Here is a 21,959-nt window from a genome sequence, read left to right as displayed (position 1 = left end):
ATATCTGTCTCCATGAAGTTGACAGTGAAAGCAATTAAAGTAGTACATTGTCATGTGGATTAAAATCGTGACAAAATAATAACCACATATGTCCCATAATGTCAGATCATCACTTTCACACTGTGCTTGTAACACCGGTGCAGACAGATGAGAGGTTGTGGCCTCTAGGTGTTGTAGGCTGAATACAGTTGTATTGTAGGCTGAATACAGTTTGCAGTGGTGTAATACCAAGTTAGAAATGTAATGTCTGCATACAACTGCACTGCTAGACTGAATACATAAAATGCAATTAACAACTGGAGATATAATATGAGCCAATGGGGAAATAATATGAACCAACGGGGAAATATTAGTTTAACTTCTGAAGGTTAGGTATAAATAAATGATTGCCTGTATGCAGTACATTTAAGTTAATAGTCAGCAACTTGTCAAACGATAAAAAAGTCGTGGACATTACAGGCGTACCAAAAGCAAATCTGAGGAACCATTAGTGGCAAGGGGCCAAGAGATAATGAAAATAGACAGACTGAGGAATAAAATTAATAAAAGCTCCAAGGCTAAACAAAAGTATGATAATGAACTAAAAATTATAATCGATAGTGTCTAGAAGTAGTCTGTAGCATGTACAGTACACAAATAAGTGAATTGAAAGCAGCATATCAAAATATGTATTGTACGTATTACAGACTACTTCTAGGTATTATCTGTTGTAATTTTAACAATAGTTCATCATCGTACTTTTGTTTAACCTTGGACCTTTTATTAATTTTATTCCTCAGTCTAATCGTTTTCATTATCTCTTGGCCCTTTGCTGCCAGGGGTTACTCAGATTTGTTTTTGGTATGTCTGCTGTACTCATGACATTTTTATCATTTGTCTTAACTGTACTGCACATGGCACATACATTTATTTACAGCAACCCCTCACAAGTGACAATGCCACTTACGGCTACATATTTCAATTGCTTCATCTGTCAACTTCATGGAGGCAGGTATGTTTTACCAACGTTCCAACCTTTGTGTATTAGGACACTGCTGATTATGGTTGATAGCCTACCAATAAGCACAATTTTTATATCATATTTATATTTATGTATTTAGATCAATCTGAAGATTATAAAAACAATCAAAACCAGTAACTGAATAAGCAAATTCTTGTACTCAGTGACTGTCGTGTCATTTACAAACATTTCACAGCATTAGAACGCTGTCAGCTTTACAGTGACTATGTCACTCCTCATTGATATCTCAAGATTAACTAAATCAAAAGCTTTTGACAGCTCACAAAATATCCCAGTTGTTGATTTTTCCATGTCGAATGCCTCTATAACATTGTCAACAAGTTTTTGATTATGATCGCTACCTGTCAATTACGGTTTGTAGGTACCGTGAGAAGAATGAAAATTAACTCCATACTGCCTTTTGGGGGACATCTAGAAGGACTTTATTGATGTGAACAGTAGGTAACCTCCTCCATATGATGAAATTGGCCTCTAAACGCCCATTATGAACAAACCCCTCCACTCTAGTCTATGAAGGAGGTGGGCAACAAAATATCTTGAATGGAACTTCGATCAAAAGTGTTGGTTTCTCTTCACCAACAAGTGCAGATGGTAATAACAGAAGTGTATGGTTGTGGCTAGATACCAATTCACAATACCCGTGGGTCATCAGGGTCTTGAGTCAAGGTCAATATTATGTCAGATGCCTTTCACTGCCATCAAGGCTAATTTGCAGTGTCAGAAAAGGATCCTCCAATCCAGGTACGGCTCCTGGTTTCCATACTAGGGAAGGCTGTGACATTTATAAGTTGCAATTAATCCAGCAACATCAGAAAATGATCACCGATTCAGGTGTAATTTGTAGTTTCCATACAAGGGAGGGCTGTAACATTTATCAATTGGATCTAATCTAGACCTTGGGGTATGCTACTGATGAGTCCGTCATCAACACCAAGATTTCAAGGGGCAGATGGGGGGCAATATCACTTTGTAGCTAAAATTTTGTATTCTGTATCTTGGTTCTATTTCATAATCAACTACGAAATAAAACAAAGATTTTTTTAGTCAGGCGTACTTTTACATATTTTGATAATATTATATACTGGCAAAAAAGTGTTTCTCTCAATTTGGCTGTTTGCGTTCTAAAACATTTTCTGCGTTTCAGGATCTCTTTCAAATTCCATCAGGTTCTCTTGCACAATTACTGCAGCGTGTTGTTTCATTTGGGCGACAGCATGTTTTAAACTGCTGGCTTTGCAGTCAGAAAGGATTCATCTGTGAAGTCTGCAATAATCCCAAAGTAATATACCCATTTGATGTGGACTCAACATATCAGGCAAGTAGTTATATTAGTTATACATTGATTTTTTAACAGTTTTGCTCAGTATTTTGCTTTGAACAGCTTTATAGAGAACTTAAGCTCATTTCTTTCAGTATATATGCTAGCTTTACAGCTGTTATATTTTATATTGTTTGTAAAACATAGAGGAAACTGTAATGCCGATACAAATTAGTCTTTGAATTAAGGTAATAATAATTTGTAACACGTATTTGCGTGCAAGAATGGACATTATCAGCAGACTGAACTTCGATCACTCACAGGTTGTCAACACAAGAATTGCCAGGTAAAAAGTGATGCCAGTTTCCTGAAAACCTCTGTCAATTTCCAGCAGCCAGTTGTTTTTAACTCTCATTGAGATGGCAAGACATGAATTCTTTTCGTCAGCTTATTGTTATTCATTCTGAGAATGTGACCACAAAATTTTAATCATATTTACCTGAAATCGAAGACATTTTCTCAATATGCTGTATAATTTCTGAAATTACCTTTTCCTCCAAATTCCTCCTAAGCAGACTGAGCCAAAAATTTTTCCCTATAATTTTTCTTCGTTGATTTTCTCTGTTTTGAATTAGTGATTTGCCTCAAATTACCTAAAATGTAATGTTTTCAGTTAATTTAATGTTTCAGAATAATTATTTCTTTTGTTACATCTATTCAAGGTGATTGTGTAGGGTTTTAGTAATAAGGAGACAGTTTCTTTGTTACTTTGCAACTTAATCCTAAAGGTGAGGCAATTTCCCCTAGGTATCTGAATTTAGGTACATGAGACATTTTGCCAAATTTAGTTACCAAATGTTGTTCCTTCCATTTACTGAGTGTTTATATATGAGGCTAATCCCAAAAGTAAGGTCTCCTATTTTTTTTATAAGTACAGAACTGTGTTTGTGTGGCAGTTGATCACACTGTTATTGAAGAGTGCTTCATGTGCTGTGTGTAAACATGAGCATGCCGCACTGAGGCACTCAGTCTTGGCTTGGCAGCCATTGAGAATGGAGCTCCCATTGGATGTTACCGCCAAGTGTGAATTGCACACAGTTATTCAGTTTTTAAAACGTAAAGGGCACTGTGCCAATTGAAATCCATCACCAATTGACGGAAGTGTATGGTGAGTCGTGCATGGATGTCAAAAATGTTTGTAAGTGGTGTAGAGAGTTTGCAGCTGGTTGGACCGAAATTCACGATGAACAAAGGAGCGGGAGACCGTCAGTTTCTAAGGAGACAGTGTTGAAGGTTGAGCAAAGCATGCATGAAGATCAGCAGATCACCCTGGATGATCTCTGCACGTTGGTTCCTGAGGTTTCTCAAAGCACCGCTGACAGAATTTTAATGGAAACATTGAACTACCGGAAGGTGTACGCAAGATGGGTGCCACGCATGCTGACTGAGGACCACATGCGGCAACGAGTTGATGCTTCCCGCGCATTTCTTCACCGCCATGCAGCCGAACAGGACAACTTTCTGGACTCAATTGTCACGGGTGACAAAACCTGGGCTTACCGCTTTACACCTGAGACCAAGTAACAATCATGCCAGTGGCGGCATCCTTCTTCAAACAAACACAGTCTGCCAGTAAAGTCATGACAACCGTTTTTTGGGATCAGAAAGGGGTATTGTTGGTCGACTTTATGCCCACTGGGACCACAATTTATGCTGACAGGTACTGTGAGACTCAAACGGGCAATTCAGAACTGAAGAAGAGGAATGTTGAGCAAGGGCGTACACATTCTCCATGACAACGCTCCCACACATCGCTCGGCAAACCGTTGCTCTCTTGCAACAGTTTCAGTGGAACATAATCACCCATCCACCCTATAGTCCTGACTAGGCGCCCAGTGACTATCACCTGTTCCCCAAGGTAAAAGAACATTTGGCCGGAAAGCGCGTCAGCTCCGATGACAAGGTGAAAGAAGAGGCTCATAACTTTCTAAACAGCATGGCGGCGAGGTGGTATAACATGGGCATACAAAAACTGCCACAGCGTCTACAAAAATGAATTGACAGAAATAGTGATTATGTCGAAAAATAGCTAAATGTTCAAGCTGTAAACTGATGTAAACCATTGTAGAAATAAACAGGTCTATGTACTTATAAAAAAAATAGGAGACTTTACTTTTGGGATTACCCTCGTATTACATAAAGTTACAGCCTCGGCAAAAACATCTTCAAGTTAATCAGAGAACCGACTCATGAAGATAACATCTTAGATATGCTGGTGACAAGCAGACTCAAACTTTTCAACTCAATTAGTGTAAAACAGGTATAAAAAGGAATACAAAGAAAGCGTAGAAGATCTTTATGCGTAGCAAGAGTGACAAACAGATTTCAGATTACTTGAGTGGTCAGCTTGGAAATTTAATCTCCAGCCCTCACAGTGTTGAGTATCTATGGACATAGTTCAAGAGCATTGTATGTTTTTCTTTAGACAAGTATATGCCGAACAAAATTGTGAGGGATGGAAAAGACCCACCATGCTGGAAAGCTGTCATGAAAGGAAAGAGTGCTTCACTGCAAGTGTAAACATAGCCGAAACCTAACAGACAAGCAAAAACTAAATCAAGTCAAAATTAGTGTAAGCAAGACTATGCTTGAATCGTTCAATGAATTTGAAAGTAAAATTCTACCAATTTGACAGAAAATCCTAAGAAGTTTTGGTGTTATGTTAAATCAGTAAACCGATTGACGCCATCTGTCCAGATACTCTGTGGCCTAGTGACATTGAAGTGTAGGATGATACAGAAAAGGCTGAAGTATTAAATCTCTTTTTCCAAAACTGTTTTGCAGAAGAAGATTATACTGTTGTTCCTCCTTTAAATTGTTGCACGAGAGACAAAGTGATAGATATGGAAATAAGTAACCATGGGGTAAAAATGCAATTGAAATCACTCAACAGAGGAAAGTCCATTGGCCTGATTAGATATCATCTCGATTCTGCATGGAGTATGCAGTAATGTACAGTAGGTCTCTAGAGGAGCAAAGTGTTCTTAATGTTTGAAAAAAGGCATAGGTCATTCTCATTTTCAATAAGGGACATCGAATAGACACACAAAACTGTAGGCCTTTATCTCTGATGGCAGTCTGTTGTAGAATTTGGGACTATGTCTTAATACTCGTGTATTATGACTTTTCTAGAGATTGAAAATCTCCTCTGTAGGAATCAACATGGGTTCTGAAAACAATGATCATGTGAAATCCAGCTCACACTGTTCATCCACAAGACCTAGAAAGCAGTAGATACATGTACCCAGATAGACTCCATTTTCTTTTGCTTCAGGAAGGCATTTGATACAGTTTTGCACTGCCACCTAATAAACAAAATAAGAGTGTATGGAATATCAGAGCAACTGTACGATTGGATTGGAGAGTTTGTAGCAAAAAGAACACAGCAATTTCATTCTGAACAGAGAGAAGTCTTCACCAAGGGAGTGTTATAGGACCATTACTTTTCACAATATACAGGGTGTTAAAAAAGTGTTGAATATTTTGATAGGTGGTAGTAACCATCAAAACAAGAAAAAAATTTCAGTAAAGATGGGTCGAGAAATGCATACTTTCTGAGATCTGTACACTCGTCCATTGTGGCTAAAGGTGTTAGGTTGTGAATATGTCTGCCTCCATTACAGACAAGGTAAACATCAAGGAAACAAATACTGTGTGGGTACAGAGGTTGCCTCAGTTATCTGTCAGCAGGGTTCACTATAGTACATGTCTCATTGTATTGATGACATATTCTAGTGTACACATCAGTCTTAGCATTGGGTAGTCTATAGGCAGTTGAGTTTTGTTGTAGGTAATTTAGTTTCAGTCTTGTTAGTGTGCATTATTGTGCAGTAAAATACTTGCAATGCTGGCTATGTAATGTAGTGCTGTATCTATACTTACAAAAATGGCTTAATTGTTATCTTTACTGTTATTGTGATGCCTGTACTGTTCTGTAGACAAATGGTCAGTCATTTTATTTTCCCGTACACATGTTAGCAATGGAAGCATATTACCCCACAAGTGATGTGGGGATTATGATTTTCTGCTATGGGCCAACAGATGGAAGTAGCCTCTGAGTCCATGCCTTCTACACAGAAAAATATCCATGCCACATGTATACCATCCAATAAAATGTTCGGCCACCATTTTCAGCATCATAAGGACATAGGTTCTCTAGGATCCCACAGGGCGAACTGTGGATGGCCTTGGTCAGTCACATACCTCAGAGCAACATAAGGCATGAACCAGCTCTTGTCTGGGCAGTACTACATGAATAATTGCTGGACCCATACCATGTTCAGTGCATCCAGGCCAGATCATCACCATAGCAGATTGCAGTTCCATCAATGGCTCCTTTCTGTTACATATTTTATTTACCGATGAGGTGGGGTGCACAAGAGATGACGTTTCGAACTTTCATAACAAGCATGTTTGGACTGATGGAAATCCCTATGCAGTTGCAGAAAGAGGGCATCAACATAGTTTCTACATCAACATATGGATGATAAATTACTGGGACCTACCACAAATATTAAATGGGGTTCACTATCACCAATTGCTTACTAACATGCTTCCTTTAAGTTGTTGGAGGATGTGCCTTGTCAGCAAGGCTATATGTATGGTTTATGCATAATGGTGTGCCAGCACATTTCCTTCACAGTGCACATGAGCATCTGACGCTGATGTTTCAGGACCATTGAATTGGCCGGGGAGGCCCCCACACTTTGGTCTCCCTGTTCCTAAGACTTCAGTTCCCTAGATTTTTGGTTATGTGGATACTTGAAGGCATTAGTCTACACCACACCAGTCAGTGATATCCAGACACTACAGGATCACATCTTTAATGCATGTTAGCACTTACAACAACCATTTGTATTTCAAAGAGTGTGTGATTCCTTACGGCAAAGGGCAGAGGGGTTCATTGCCATGGACATACATCATGTTGAGCACTTCCTGCAGCAAGTGTCATGAATGGATATCAGGTTGAAGCTCTCCTGTGAACAAGTATACAGATCTCAGAAAGTATGCATTTCCAGACCCATGTTTATTGCACTTTTTTGTCCTGGTTTTGGTGGGTAATACAACCTCCCAAAATATTCAACACAATGTTTTATCACCCTGTATATAAATGACCTAGTAGATAACTTCGGAAGTTCCATGAGGCTTCATGTGGATGATGCTGTTGTATACAGAGAAGTCACAACACTAGAAAATTGTATCAAAATGTAAGAAGAGCTGCAGAGGATTGACACTTTGTACAGGAAGTGGCAGTTGACCCTCAACATAAATAAATAGATAGAAAGGCCCTTTATTGTATGATTACATGATTGCAGAACAGTCACTGGAAGCAGTTACTTCCAAAAAAATATTTAGGAGAATGTGTACAGAGTGATTTGAAGTGGAACGACCACGTAAAATTAATCACTGGTAAGAAAGATGCCAGGCTCGATTCATTGGAGCAGTCTTCAGGAAATGTAGTCCATCAACAAAGGAAGTGGCTTACAAATACTTGTTCAACTAATACTTGCATGTTGCCCATCAGTCTGGGATCCGTACCAGACAAGAATGGTAGAGGAAATAGAGAAGATCCAAAGAAGAGCAGCTTTTTTCATTGAAGGTTCATTTAGCAAGTGTGAAAGCATCGTGGAGATTCTCATCCAACACCAGTGGCAGACACTGCAAGAGAGGCATTCTGCATCACAGTATGGTCTGCTGTTAAAGTTTTGAGAGTGTATGTTCTTAGAAGAGTCAACTAGTGTATTGCTTCCTACTATGTTAATCTTGCAAAGAGACCATGAAAAGAAAATTGAGAGATCTGAGACTACACACAGACTCACCAGCAATAATTCTTCCCATGAACCATACGCAACTGGAACAGGAAAAGGGGAAAGTGACAATGGTACACAAAGTATGTTCCACCACACACAGTAAGGTGGATTGCAGAGGACGGATGTAGTTGCTGAGGGAATGAGATTAGAAAATGAGGCACTAAAGGTACTAGATCAGTTTTGCTACTTGGGCAGTAAAATAACTGATAATGGCTGAAGTGGAAAGGATATAAAATGCAGACTGGCAATAACAAGAACAGCATTTCTGAAAAAGAGGAATATGTTAACATCTAATATAAATTTAAGTGTTGGGAAGTCTTTTCTGAAGATATTTGTCTGGAGTTTAGCCTAATACAGAAGTGAAACATGAACAGTAAGCGTTTCAGACAAAAAGAGAATAGAAGCTTTTGAAATGTGGTGCTGTCGAAGAATGCTGAAGATTGGATGGGTGATTTGAGTAACAAAAAAGGAGGCACTGAGCTGAATAGAGAAAAAAATGAAGTTTTTGGGTCAACTTGACTAAAAGAAGGAGTTGGTTGATATGACACATTGTGAGGCATCAAGGAATAATCTGTTTGATAATCGATGGAAATGTGGAGCATAAAAATTGTAGAAATATCAAGGATTGAATACAGTAAACAGGTTCAAATAAACATATGTTGCAGCAGTTATATAGAGATGAAGAGACTTGCACAGGGTGGACTAGCTTGGAGAACTGCACCAAACCAGTCTTCAGAGGTTAGAGGCACCATGTCACTCATTGCGCGGCCCCTCCTGTCAGAGGTTCGAGTCCTCCCTTGGGCATGGGTGCGTGTGTTGTTCTTAGCATAAGTTAGTTTAAGTAGTGTGTAAGTCTAGGAACCGATGACCTCAGCAGTTTGGTCTCATAGTAATTCACACACATTTAAACATTTTTGAGGACCACAACAACAAAAATTAAAAAGATATGTAGAGGAAGCATTGAGCAGCAGACAGGTACGTTTAAAAGTAGGCTGTTGGAAAAGCTACCAGACCAAGTCCTTCGTCAAATGTAGACACATGTTCACTCATGCACAAGTCACACACACATTGTCACTGTCACCTCCGGGCACTGAACCCCGACTGAGTAAGCAATCTTGGTTGAGGTGGATAGTGGGCATACAGAAGAGATGTGAAATGGTGAGGGGGAGGGATAACAAGGGGGATTGGACAGAGATGCTGCAGTACTGCCTGTGTGAGTGTGCAGGGATATGGAGGGGACATGATGGTGGGCTGCCACTAAGTACAGCATCTGGAGGCTGTGTTTTAGTGGGAGGACAGGCAGAGAAGAGGAAAGGACTATGTGGGTGCACTGGTGGATGAGGGGGGAGGGTAGAAGGCATGTGTGAGGCTGTAGTGGAAGCAGAGCAGGGAATAGAAACAAGTGGAGGACATGGACTAGCAAAGATTGAAGCCAGAGGGATTATGAGAGAGTTGCAGGGAAAGTTCCCAGTTGCGCAATTCAAAAAAGAAGGTGTTGGTGGAAAGTACCCAGATAGCACAGACTGTGAAGCAGTCATTGAAGTCAAGTATACTGTGTTGAACTGCGTGCTCAGCAACTGGGTGGTCCAGCTGTCTTTTGGGTACATTCTGGTGATGAGCCTTCAGGCAGACAGCTTGTTAGTGGTCATGCCCATGTAGAATGCCACACAGTGATTACATATAAGTTGGTAGACCACAAGGTTGCTTTCACAGGTGCCCCTGCCTTTGATGGGGTAGGAAATGTTTGTGACAGGATTGGAGTTGGTAGTAGTGGGAAGATATATGGGACAGGGATATGAGCCATAGGGCAAGATGTTTGGACCACGGGTGGAATAGGGATGGACAAGGATATTGCATAGGTTGTGAGGGTGGCAGAATACATTTGTGGGAGAGATGGGAAGTATATTTGTCATTTTTGGGTATGATGAGAGATAGCTGAAATCCTGGTGTAGAACATCATTCAGATGCTCCAATCCTGTATGGTGCCAAGTAGAGACCAGAAATGAGATCTGTATTCTCACTTTAAACTCACCAATGGGTGTCACCGTATGCATGGAGACTAAACTCGAAACTCGCTACCACTGCTCAGTAAACTGAAAACTCGTCACTTGAGCTTGTTGTTGGGTACAAGTGGACTGTACAAGTGTAGAAAGGGGAGTGAGTACACAAGTTCATAAGTGTAACCACAGACTTGTGGCATTGTCACTACATACACAACAGTTGGGCATGACGATTATCTATGGCATAATCCGTATCACTTCAGGCAGGGGGGTTACCTTCATAGTCTCAGATGTTATTGCATTTAGCATATGTTAAAATTCAGGCATAAGTAAGAAATATATATTTTTTTGTTTTCTCCAAACAAATTCCTGCCCCAAGATGACACTGCGAACACCATCTCAAAGGTGCTAATTTTGGCAAAAATTTTAAAACGCTGTAGCTCTGTAACAGTTCTAGATATTTTGTTAGAGTTTTTTTTATTTGAAAGACAATTGCTTTACGATTACAATGGTATCCTCCATTTGGACATATCTGTCAAAGTCCTTTCGATTTTTTTTTATAATTTACAGATTTTTTTCCCTAAAAATGCCAATCCAGAAAAGTTAGATTTTTTTGTGTTGTACTATATTCTCTGTAAAGGAGAGCCTCCACTTTTAAGTTGGACAGGTCTTATTCCAAAAATTTTTTTTTTTTTTTGTTGTTTCTTACTAATTTCTTTGTTACAGTGTTTATTTCTATTGTGTTTGTTGCAGTTATTTCTTATCAGTTTCTTTGTTGCAGTTATTTCTTTTCACTTTCATTGTTGCAGATATTCTTACACTTCATTGTAGTCTCTTTGTAGTGGTTGTTCATTGGAGGTTTCTGTGTTGTTCAGTGCTAATTTGTTTACTGAAGGTGCTTCGAAGAAATCAGAGACCATCCAGTGAGTTCTGTGTTTTCATGAGGAGTTTTCCAATTGACACAGTTGCAGTGTGTTTTGTGAAAAGGACTGTTTGAAAAGTCTCCTGACTGGGGTCATGGGAGAGTGAAGTGTGCTGACTATTTGCATATCCATAAAAGAGTGCTATAAAAGACAAACAAAAAAACAGACTTTGTTCAGGTTGGGAATAAGTTTTCTCATTTGAAGATTCTGTTTCAAAGTGAAGATGTTTCCAGTGATGACTCTTTGTGTTCTAAATGTTTTGACAGAATAACAACAATTATAATATCTGAACAAGGCGAAGCCTCCCATGGTGCAGATGATGGAGATTTTGCATCAGTAGAGGAAGACGTAAATAACCTGAATCAATCAACTACAGTGGTAAGTATTGGTCCTGTTAAGAAACTGTGGTCAGTGAAGTCGAGTCATAAGCTCTATGCCTCAAGGAAGCGCAGAGAAATTACTAAACCTGTAGATCAATACACTACAGCAAAACTGACCACACTCTTCAAAGTAAAAATTTCATCTTCAGAAAAAATGAACCAAAGCACTCTTGCATCTCTTTCCAGGAATTTTTCACAAATATCAATTCAGCTGTTGAATATTGTGCATCCTACAGTGAAAAGGTGCAAGTTTTAACTATTATCCCAGAGAAATTTTCAAAGAAAACAATTTTGAACCACATTACATCAGTATCAAAGTACATGGGAGACAAATCAAGAAATGTGAGGTCTGTAAAAGGAGTCTTTGGAAGACCAGATCCCTATTATGGTCACCCTGTCGAAGCAACTCAAGTTCAAGTAGTGCAGTCATTTTATCTGGAAGATAAATGGGACTCTTCTCACCAGAGTGCCAACAAAAAAGACACTATAACTGTAAAAGTTGAAGGTCAGAACATTGCGAAAGTGAAGAGGTACATGACTTACAATATAAAGAAACTTTTGCAATTTATAAGAGCAACTATATAACTTTACTTATTGGAAGATCAAAATTTTATGCGCCATGACCTAAGTGGGTAGTTCCACACCCAACTACAGATGTCTGTTTATGTATGTACTGTGCAAATTTTGAACTTTGTATTGTAACTTTGAAGAACTTACTGGAGCGCGTGACATATGACACCTTGGTTGGGCGTGTGAAGTCATTAGTGGTCTGTGACGTAAAGCGAGAGACTTGTTTGTTTCAAGAATGTGGTGACTGCCCTGGAAAGGGAGGACTGTCTTTACAGAAACTTGGCCTGAAAGGCGTAGCAGATAACTCTGTAGAAATTACGTATGCAACATTGGAGGAAAATAAACTAATTAAGAAAACTGTTGCCTTTGACAGTTTCATTGATGAATGTGGTAAATTGCCAGTGAAAGCAGTTCCATGCCAGCATGTGAAGAAATCGCAATAACAACACATTGCAGAAGTGAAAGGCTGTGCACAGGCTGAAGAACTATGTTTAGTGCTTCACTGTGATTTTGCTGAGAACTAGCCTGTAATTCTCTGACAAGAAGTACAAGGGTATCATTGGAGTAATGACCAGGTATCAATTTTTACCGGAGTGACATATTTTCAAAACAAGACCACAAGTGTTGCAGTCACAGGACATGACTCAGTACATGCTTTGCTAGCAATGCACAAAATTCTTCAACTGCAAACAGGGGCAGAGAAGATCATCATGATTTCTGATGGTGCTCCTAGTCATTTTAAAAATCGCTACCAGCTGTTTGAATTGAGTAAGTCACTTGTGCCAACTGACTGCGTATACAGTGCTACTGGTCACGGGAAGGGGCCTTGTGATGGTGTACGAGACCCGCTGAAGCACCATGCTACAAAACATAATCTTCCCAGGCCAAATACAGCTGCGATTCAGAATGCTGAGGATTTCACGAGAGTTGTGAAATCTTACACATCCACAGCCCTCATTCTCTTGTCCAAAGAGGGAATCAAAGAATTCCGTGAGCAGAAAAGGAAGAATGGTCCAAACAAACTACTCCTGTGAAAGGAATTCAGAAGATACATTTTTGGACTCAAAGTGATGGGTGAACTCATATTGCACATACTTTAAAGAGCAAGAAAGAAGAAATTTTGTTCATTTGGCCAACACCTCAGAAACAGCAGGATAACATTCAGATTCACAACTTGAGAAGGGGGCTGTTTGTGCTGTATGTGTATGACTGTAGTGAACTTTATGCTACCACATGGATCAGCTGCTGGGTATAAGTTTCCAGCTGAAGGACAGCAACAATGCCATCAGTGCTCACTTCCTGTTCACAATGTTTCGAAGACTGTAAGTGCTCCATTTCCTATTGATTCAACAGAAAGGCATCACTATATATCAAAGGAAGATATTGAAGCAGTGGAACACATTTTTAATTCATTGACTGGCTAATTTCAGTACAAAACAGAGTGCACAGAAGTTGTATAAATTGAAAATTTTAAGTCCTTGGACCTTTCACATACATTTTGGAACCATTTAAAATGCTTGAAAAATGAGTCTCTTACTCATCTTTCAAAACTAAAATTATGTTAAACAAGACTAGGTTTTGATTTTTATGAACCTGTTGTGTGATAATAAAACAGGCTTTATGTATGACAAAAATTTGAATTGTTCATTAAACATGTTCAACCTAAAAGTGGAAGCTCTCTTTTTCAGGAAATGTAGAACTATGTGGTACTAATCAACAGAAAAAAAATCAAAATTTACTGGATTGGCATTTTTGAAAAAAAAAATCCATAAATTATAAAAAAGTTCAAAATGATATAGTAGAACTTTGACAGTTAAGTCCAAATGGAGGATTTCTTTGTAATCATAAAGCAATTATCTTTCAAATAAAACAAAACCAACAAAATATCTAGAACTGTTCCAGAGATATGGCATTTTAAATTTTTTTCCAAAATTTGCATCTTCTGTATCTTGGAGCAGAATTTGTTTTTGAGAAAACAAAAAATACATGTTCCTTACTTAGTCCTTCATTTTAACATATGCCAAATTCAATAACATCTGAGACAATGAAGGTAAGACTTTTTCCTAGCCTGCCTGAATTGATATGCACCTTGTACTGAAATCACCCACCGCATTTTTTTGTCTGTATATGAAGGCTAATCTCAGAAACTACTGAAGGGATTTTGATACATTTTTAATAGATAGGCTGATTCACAAGGAAGGTTTGTGCATATTATTTATTACCACTGTGCCAGACAAGTTGTCCAGCCATAAATTTACAGCATCTTCAAAAAAATTACAGAAACGAATGACACACTACACAACTCGCTATTATCCTATAAATGTAAGTTGCCATAACAAAAATAATTCACATAGTGATGTACTTGACTTATTAGTAGTCTCATTCCATTAATGTTGTGCAAAACATTCTACCTTGCACTACCACGGAGACTGCCTTAACATGCCTGTTTGTAGCTGTGTTTATTAAAAACCAGCCTGAGATCATTTAATGATGCTTATGAGCGATGAGACAACTCTTTTTCGCTGGTTATCATAACTTTAAGAAATTCCTGAGAGACAATGGTCCCCCACCTAGGCATATCAAGGAGATTGTTGGAAATGCTCATTAAATTTAAATAGTATTATATCATATTAGGGGCAGTCAAATGAAAAAGAGACAGATGGGATAAAAATAAGTATACTGTCTATTATTTCAAAAGTAATCACCACAACTGTTAATAGGCTTATCCAACTAGACAAGACAGCCAATGCCTGTATGGAAAAGTGTTTGTGGTTGCTTAGGGAGCCATTATTGTGCTGAGGCGAGCATCTCTACACTTGAAGCAAATCAATGACCACGATTGTCTTTCTTCAGGGCTCAAAAAATACAGGAATCACAAGGGGGGAGGTTTTGACTGTATGGAGAATGTGAAAGCGTTTCCCAACAAAACTTCTGTAGCGTAATCGAAGCAACAGGTATGCCAGCTATGTGAAAAAAATTAATGACCTTTTTCTTTGACTGCAAAGGCCTGCTGCCCATTGACTTTTTATAACACGGCCCACAATTACTGCACTGCGGTACATGGACACTTTGAAAAAAAAAAACTTAAGTGCACCATCAAGCCCAAATGCCCAGGAATGTTGATGGGTGGCATCATTCTGTTGCAGGATAATTCCTGCCTGCATGTTGCTGAGGTGGTTTCAAGTATACTGCAAGAGTTTCTCTAGGAAGCCTTTACACATCCTCATCCTGAAGAAAGACATTTGTGCCCATCAATTTACTTTGGATGAAAAGTTGCACACAAGCGTTCAATCATGGTTCTGTAGGCAGCAGCAAATATTTTTCCATGAAGGTATTGACTGTCTTGTATCACTGTGGGATAAATGTATTAACAGTTATGGTGATTACTTTCGAAATACTTTTTTCCATCTGTCTCATATTCATTTGACTGCCCCTTATGATATTTCATTAATATGTGAATAGTATCAATATCAATTGACCTAAGTCACAAGCATTTAATAGGTCATTGTGGCTCTGAACCAATAAAATGTCATCCATGACATTACGATCCAGTTGACTGTGATGCTCAGTAACAACTAAACCTTTGACATTTCTCTCACTAGATCCACTTGATGCCGGAATATGCAATAAACAGGCTAGAGAAGGTACTGTCATTTCATTTTCTTTCCACTTTCCACGAATATCAGTTTCTGACCCTGCATCTGCTTCAGTAGCAGCGATTGAAAGGTACAACAGTACTTCGAGGTGTTTGTTCACATGGTCCAAATTTCTCACATACATCTGGAACTTCAGAGGATGTTGCGGTATTGATAGGCCTAGTGTACTTGCGTGTGAACCATGAGCAACTAGAAAGAACATTGATCACAGTTTGTCGTTGTTCACTCACCTGAAAAATATTTACACAAAGAACACCATCTTTTTTGAAAACATTATCTCTGTCTTCAATGCTCAGCATCAAAAGTTCACAATGTGGTGAACACAAAAGTGTTGCGCTATTGTAGTACAAGAGCAGTTTAATCTCGTCATTCCATCCACCTATGTAACATTTAAATCTTAATTTAAGTATTGCCTTGACATCACTGTCTAATTCATTAGGACTCAAGTGATTATCCAGAAGTTTACTCCATCAGAGAAGTACAAAATGGAGAGTTGGATAGTTTTCTCATTCTAGATCATTACTAGTTTCTTTGAATGGCTTGATAAACAGGATAAGCTCATTTAGGATCTGCTCATCTATGTTCGGAAGTCTACTTAACTCCTTTTGTGGGAGGTACTCCTTAATCTCAATCAGTGCACCAGGTACTGAAATCAGCATGTCTAGCAAAGTATTCCAACAGACTTCAACCTCTTTGTTTGAGTGTTTTTGTGAGTCTCTTTGAAAGGCTTGCCTCTTACAGCATTCCACTAGTACTTAACATAACTTTATATTCTCTCATACACAAGTTAGTTTTGGCTATGATTGTGAAAACTCTGATTTAAAAGTATGTTTGAACAAAGTGTTGAGATAATGGCAAGTACAAGGAAGTCTAGTGAAATCTTTCAGAGCTGTATGTGTGTTCTAACCTTGATCTATTAAGAAAGATGTTGACTTCATTAAGTCCTCAGAAATTTGCAAGGACTCAGAATGGTAAACAAGCTCCTATAACACATAAGCTACTATTTTTTTCTTATAAGGAAATAGGGTGGTAAATAGTAATGTGTTCTTCATGTACCATGTTTCACTAATACTGGATGATACACTCACTGTAGTGCAGGTTATTTTATGTGCACCATCCATTTGTATATAAATTTGGGAAGAAGTTCTTTTATCAGTAATAGCAACAGTCACTCATGAAACCAACACCTTTTTAATAGCATCAGCAATGAAATTACTCGGTTTTTAACCATAATCAAATGTCATAGTATAGCTTCCACATCACATTCGCTACCCATTTCACCTCCTACAGTCCTGAGTGCTTGGCTTGTGACTTTGAAACCTGATGTTTGAACCATACTGAATGGTCGAAGATCTTCGCAGCACGTGAGTGCCACTGAATCACAAGTAGCGCACATTTTCGGCACAATGATATAACAGTGAGTTTTAGTTATGTACCCTGTTTTTGTTTGATGGAGCACATATGTTTCCCATGGTGGAGGTTGCATAAAAAATAATATAAGCAAGATAATGAAATTGGTTTTTGGAAAATGAGGGGAGAGCATTTTTCCATCTGCTTCCGTATCTTCACAATATCCAGGTAAACCAGATTTTTTTCAATGGAATAATGTAACTTTTTAAGGGCAATCAATAGCTGGTGAAATGGGAATCAGTGCATGTTTGCAACAACACAAGTGAAGAAATTAGATGTTTATTTTTTATAACAGCCAACACAATCATCTCATGAGAATCAGACACTGTATTAATATTTAAAATAATTCTCATTTATTGTTTGGTCTCAGTTGCACTTTTTCAATTACATGGCATGTTACGATCACTCTGGATCATCTGCAGGTCTAAGTAGTTGTGTCAGCAACCCATCTTGTTTATTCAGAATCTCATGTTCCATTCTCTGTATGAGGCAATATTCAGTTAAGAAAAAACACTCTGACACTCTGCGATCATTACTGAAAGAACAAAATAATATAAGCTGTTTACACCAGCATTATGGTGTGTTGAATGTCTTTTCGTTGTACCCTTTGGAACACATCTTTGTAAATCATACTTTTAATTTGATTCAATTAAGACTTCATTTTTACTATTTATGTATACTACTCATCTTATTTGGCTTGCCAGCAAGGTAAAAAAGTCTCTTGTGGTGGCCATTTTTGCAGTAGCTTTATAAATTGCAATAGTTTAAAAGAAAGATGCCTTTGTAGCATGAAAAAGGTGTCTTTCTTTAAACTATTGCAATTTATATTCCAGCAAGATAGTGGAATCATGATTTTTTTTTCCCCCTGAGTGCCATACAGCCGTGGGATAATGCTTGAAAGGCCATTAAAACATCATCCATCTACTTTCTTGGCCATCATTTTCTGGGCTGGACCTCAGCAGAGTGTAGATATGCAAGGGTATCTTGATTGTCATCTCACTATGTATTACCTGTTATTTCATTAACAAAGTATTGTTCTGAAATCATTCATAATTGCAGAACTTCATATCAGAACTTACATTTTGGCATAGTCAAACAAACTACTAGTCACTGCAGAAGGTGCTATAATGCCAAAACCAGTACCTGTCTCCCCTCCCCCCCCCCCCCCCCCATCGCCCCACCACCTCTTTCCTAACAGGAGTCTTCCTTTTAACATTGCTCGACAAAATACAACATGGTAAAATTGATATGTTATAGATCTGAAGTTTATGTAAAGTTCAGAGGCAAACACATCTAACACTTAAATATCTTTTATCTCATGCCATTATTTAAAAGACAAAACTTGTTTCAATGGAGCATCCAACTATGAGTATCTAGTTTACTCTATATAAACTGTCATCATTTGAAATTCATACAGTTTTATAATGCTTGAATAAAATGATATACAAACAGATGATTTTTACATTTCCTCTAATAACGAAAGATATGTGACTCACGTTGATGCTTTTATTTCCTTATTTGTGATACACTGATTTTGGGACCAATAATCAAAAAGCATATTGCTGCACATTACAAGCATATAAATAACAACATTATTTGTCAGAAATGAGCACCTGTTTTGTAACATATCCAAATACTGGCAGAAACATTATCGAGACAGGCGGAAGGAAATGGAGTCAAACTGTAGGAAATTACTGTCAACTGACTTAGTTTTAGGAGTAATATTTTGATATCAACCTGAATGGTAGTGTACCTAGACTTAAAGGGTCAGTATGGAATGAAACACATCGAAATCACCATTAAAGGAACTCAGTAAAGGACCTTCCACTTCATTTCATCACAGTTGTTTGGTATTCTTCACCAGATGGCATCATATAGAAGGCAGCCCAGGAGGAAAGGTCAGTATTCAAGGATATGCCAGGAACAATCATTCAAAGCAAGAAGGTCTAGTAAACATGGGGTATAAAATGCATACCTTAAGAGCTATGAGCACTTCTTCAACTTTGATACTGTGAAATAAGTAACTTATGCTGCTGCAAGTTCTTTGCATTCCATATTTTGAGAGTATGGACCAAAACAAGAAAAAAAGTCCTGCAAACACATGCTCTACTGTCCATACCTGAAGAGCTACAAGCACTTGTGCATCTTCACTACTCTGAAACACGTCTCATCTACTGAACAAGTGTTCATAAATCTTCAGGGATGCATGTTAGAGCCCATGTTTGCCAGACAAAATTTTCTTGTGTTGGTCCATACTACCTCCTCCCAAAATATGGAAAGCAAAGAGCTTGCAGCAGAAGATATTTGTTTCACAGTATCAAAGTTGAAGAAGTGCTCATAACTCTTAAGGTAGGCATTTTAGAGCCCATGTGTACTAAACTTTTTTGCTTCAAATGATCATTCCTATCATATCTCTGAATAATGAGCATTCCTCCTGCACACCCTGTATAGAAAAGTCAGATTTCCCCTGGATCAGTAACTATTCTTTCTCAAACAATATCTTTTACTGCTCATGAATCAGATGAATAGAAAATATATAATGGCTATGATAAATGTTATTTTTGTTATTAAATACTGCTCATTTTTAACACTTTATTAATTACATTTTAACCCAGTAGAATTGTGGAACATTGAACATAGCAAGAAAATTATGAACACATTTTTAAGCTGTCCTGCAAATAAATTGGTAATACCAGTTTTAAATCATTTTGGATTCATTTTTCTTACTCAACATACCACTTCTACTGCTCTCATAATATTCAACAAAACCATAATGACACTTCAACACAGTTGGAAGATTAACAAGTCTCATTATCTTTTTCAATGCACATTGTCCAGTTGTTCTCTGCGATATATTTTTCCAAATATTATCCTCACACACAAAGTCATTCACCTCTTGTAGATCAGTGAGTGATGTCACCACCTACTTCCTGCAGTTCCACTGTTAGCTTGCTCATGATGCAGAAGGGCACCTGTTGTTAGTATTACACTTATGTATCTGGACTACTCCTTAAATTTCTTCTTTCTAACACACTGTGCATTATCTTGTTCAGTCACAGTAATTTCTCTATGTCTGCAGCTTGTGATCTAGTGGCTAGCATTGCTGCCTCTGGGTCACGTGGTCATGAGTTAGATTCCCGGCTGGATAGGGAATTTTCTCCACCTGGGGACTGGGTGTTTGTGTTGTCCTCATCATTTCATCATTATTCATGAATGTTGCAAGATTGGACTGAGTAACGATTGGGAATTTGTATGGATGCTGATAACCGTGCAGTTGAGCGCCCCACAAACCAAACACCATCATCATCATCATCATCATCATCATCATCAATAATTACTCTACACTATTTTTTGCTTTTTACATTTAATATAGTTTCATGTAATTATTCCTTTTTTTTTAACTTCCTCAGAATCTGTTTCACCATTACAAAATTAAAAAGGAGAAAGATTTTCTACATCCATGATTTTGTTCTGTACTGTTGTTGTTGTTGTTGTTGTTGTTGTTGTTGTCTTCAGTCCTGAGACTGGTTTGATGCAGCTCTCCATGCTACTCTATCCTGTGCAAGCTGCTTCATCTCCCAGTACTTACTGCACAACCTACATCCTTCTGAATCTGTTTAGTGTATTCATCTCTTGGTCTCCCTCTACGATTTTTACCCTCCACACTGCCCTCCAATGCTAAATTTGTGATCCCTTGATGCCTCAGAACATGTCCTACCAACCGGTCCCTTCTTCTTGTCAAGTTGTGCCACAAACTCCTCTTCTCCCCAATTCTATTCAATACCTCCTCATTAGTTATGTGATTTACCCATCTAATCTTCAGCATTCTTCTGCAGCACCACATTTCGAAAGCTTCTATTCTCTTCTTGTCCAAACTATTTATCGTCCATGTTTCACTTCCATACATGGCTACACTCCATACAAATACTTTCAGAAGCGACTTCCTGACACTTAAATCTATACTCAATGTTAACAAATTTCTCTTCTTCAGAAAAGCTTTCCTTGCCATTGCCAGTCTACATTTTATATCCTCTCTACTTCGACCATCATCAGTTATTTTGCTCCCCAAATAGCAAAACTCCTTTACTACTTTAAGTGTCTCATTTCCTAATCTAATTCCCTCAGCATCACCCGACTTAATTCGATTACATTCCATTATCCTCGTTTTGCTTTTGTTGATGTTCATATTATATCCTCCTTTCAAGACACTGTCCATTCCGTTCAACTGCTCTTCCAAGTCCTTTGCTGTCTCTGACAGGATTACAATGTCATCGGCGAACCTCAAAGTTTTTATTTCTTCTCCATGGGCTTTAATACGTACTCCGAATTTTTCTTTTGTTTCCTTTACTGCTTGCTCAATATACAGATTGAATAACATCGGGACAGGCTACAATCCTGTCTCACTCCCTTCCCAACCGCTGCTTCCCTTTCATGCCCCTCGACTCTTAAAACTGCCATCTGGTTTCTGTACAAATTGTAAATAGCCTTTCGCTCCCTGTATTTTACCCCTGCCACCTTTAGAATTTGAAAGTGAGTATTCCAGTCAACATTGTCAAAAGCTTTCTCTAAGTCTACAAATGCTAGAAATGTAGGTTTGCCTTTCCTTAATCTATTTTCTAAGATAAGTCGTAGGGTCAGTATTGCCTCACGTGTTCCAACATTTCTGCAGAATCCAAACTGATCTTCGCCGAGGTCGGCTTCTCCCAGTTTTTCCATTCGTCTGTAAAGAATTCACGTTAGTATTTTGCAGCTGTGACTTATTAAACTGATAGTTCAGTAATTTTCACATCTGTCAACACCTGCTTTCTTTGGGATTGGAATTATTATATTCTTCTTGAAGTCTGAGGGTATTTCGCCTGTTTCATACATCT

At 38.3% G+C, this 21,959-nt stretch overlaps 1 protein-coding gene across 3 annotated transcripts in view; it reads left to right on the top strand.

Annotated features, from left to right (window-relative positions):
- LOC124721537 (run domain Beclin-1-interacting and cysteine-rich domain-containing protein) overlaps positions 1-21,959 on the top strand; it is a 161,434-nt gene that overhangs the window by 118,432 nt on the left and 21,043 nt on the right. For all 3 annotated transcript variants that reach the window (XM_047246564.1, XM_047246565.1, XM_047246566.1), the window contains exon 7: positions 2,166-2,336. In XM_047246564.1, the coding sequence (XP_047102520.1) occupies positions 2,166-2,336 (171 nt within the window). The remainder of the gene's footprint in view (positions 1-2,165; positions 2,337-21,959) is intronic.

This window comes from Schistocerca piceifrons, chromosome X (genome assembly GCF_021461385.2).
Source record: "Schistocerca piceifrons isolate TAMUIC-IGC-003096 chromosome X, iqSchPice1.1, whole genome shotgun sequence".
Lineage (NCBI taxonomy): Eukaryota > Metazoa > Arthropoda > Insecta > Orthoptera > Acrididae > Schistocerca > Schistocerca piceifrons.
The sequence above is the reverse complement of the archived record's forward strand: the minus strand, read 5'-3'. Positions and strand labels throughout refer to the sequence as shown.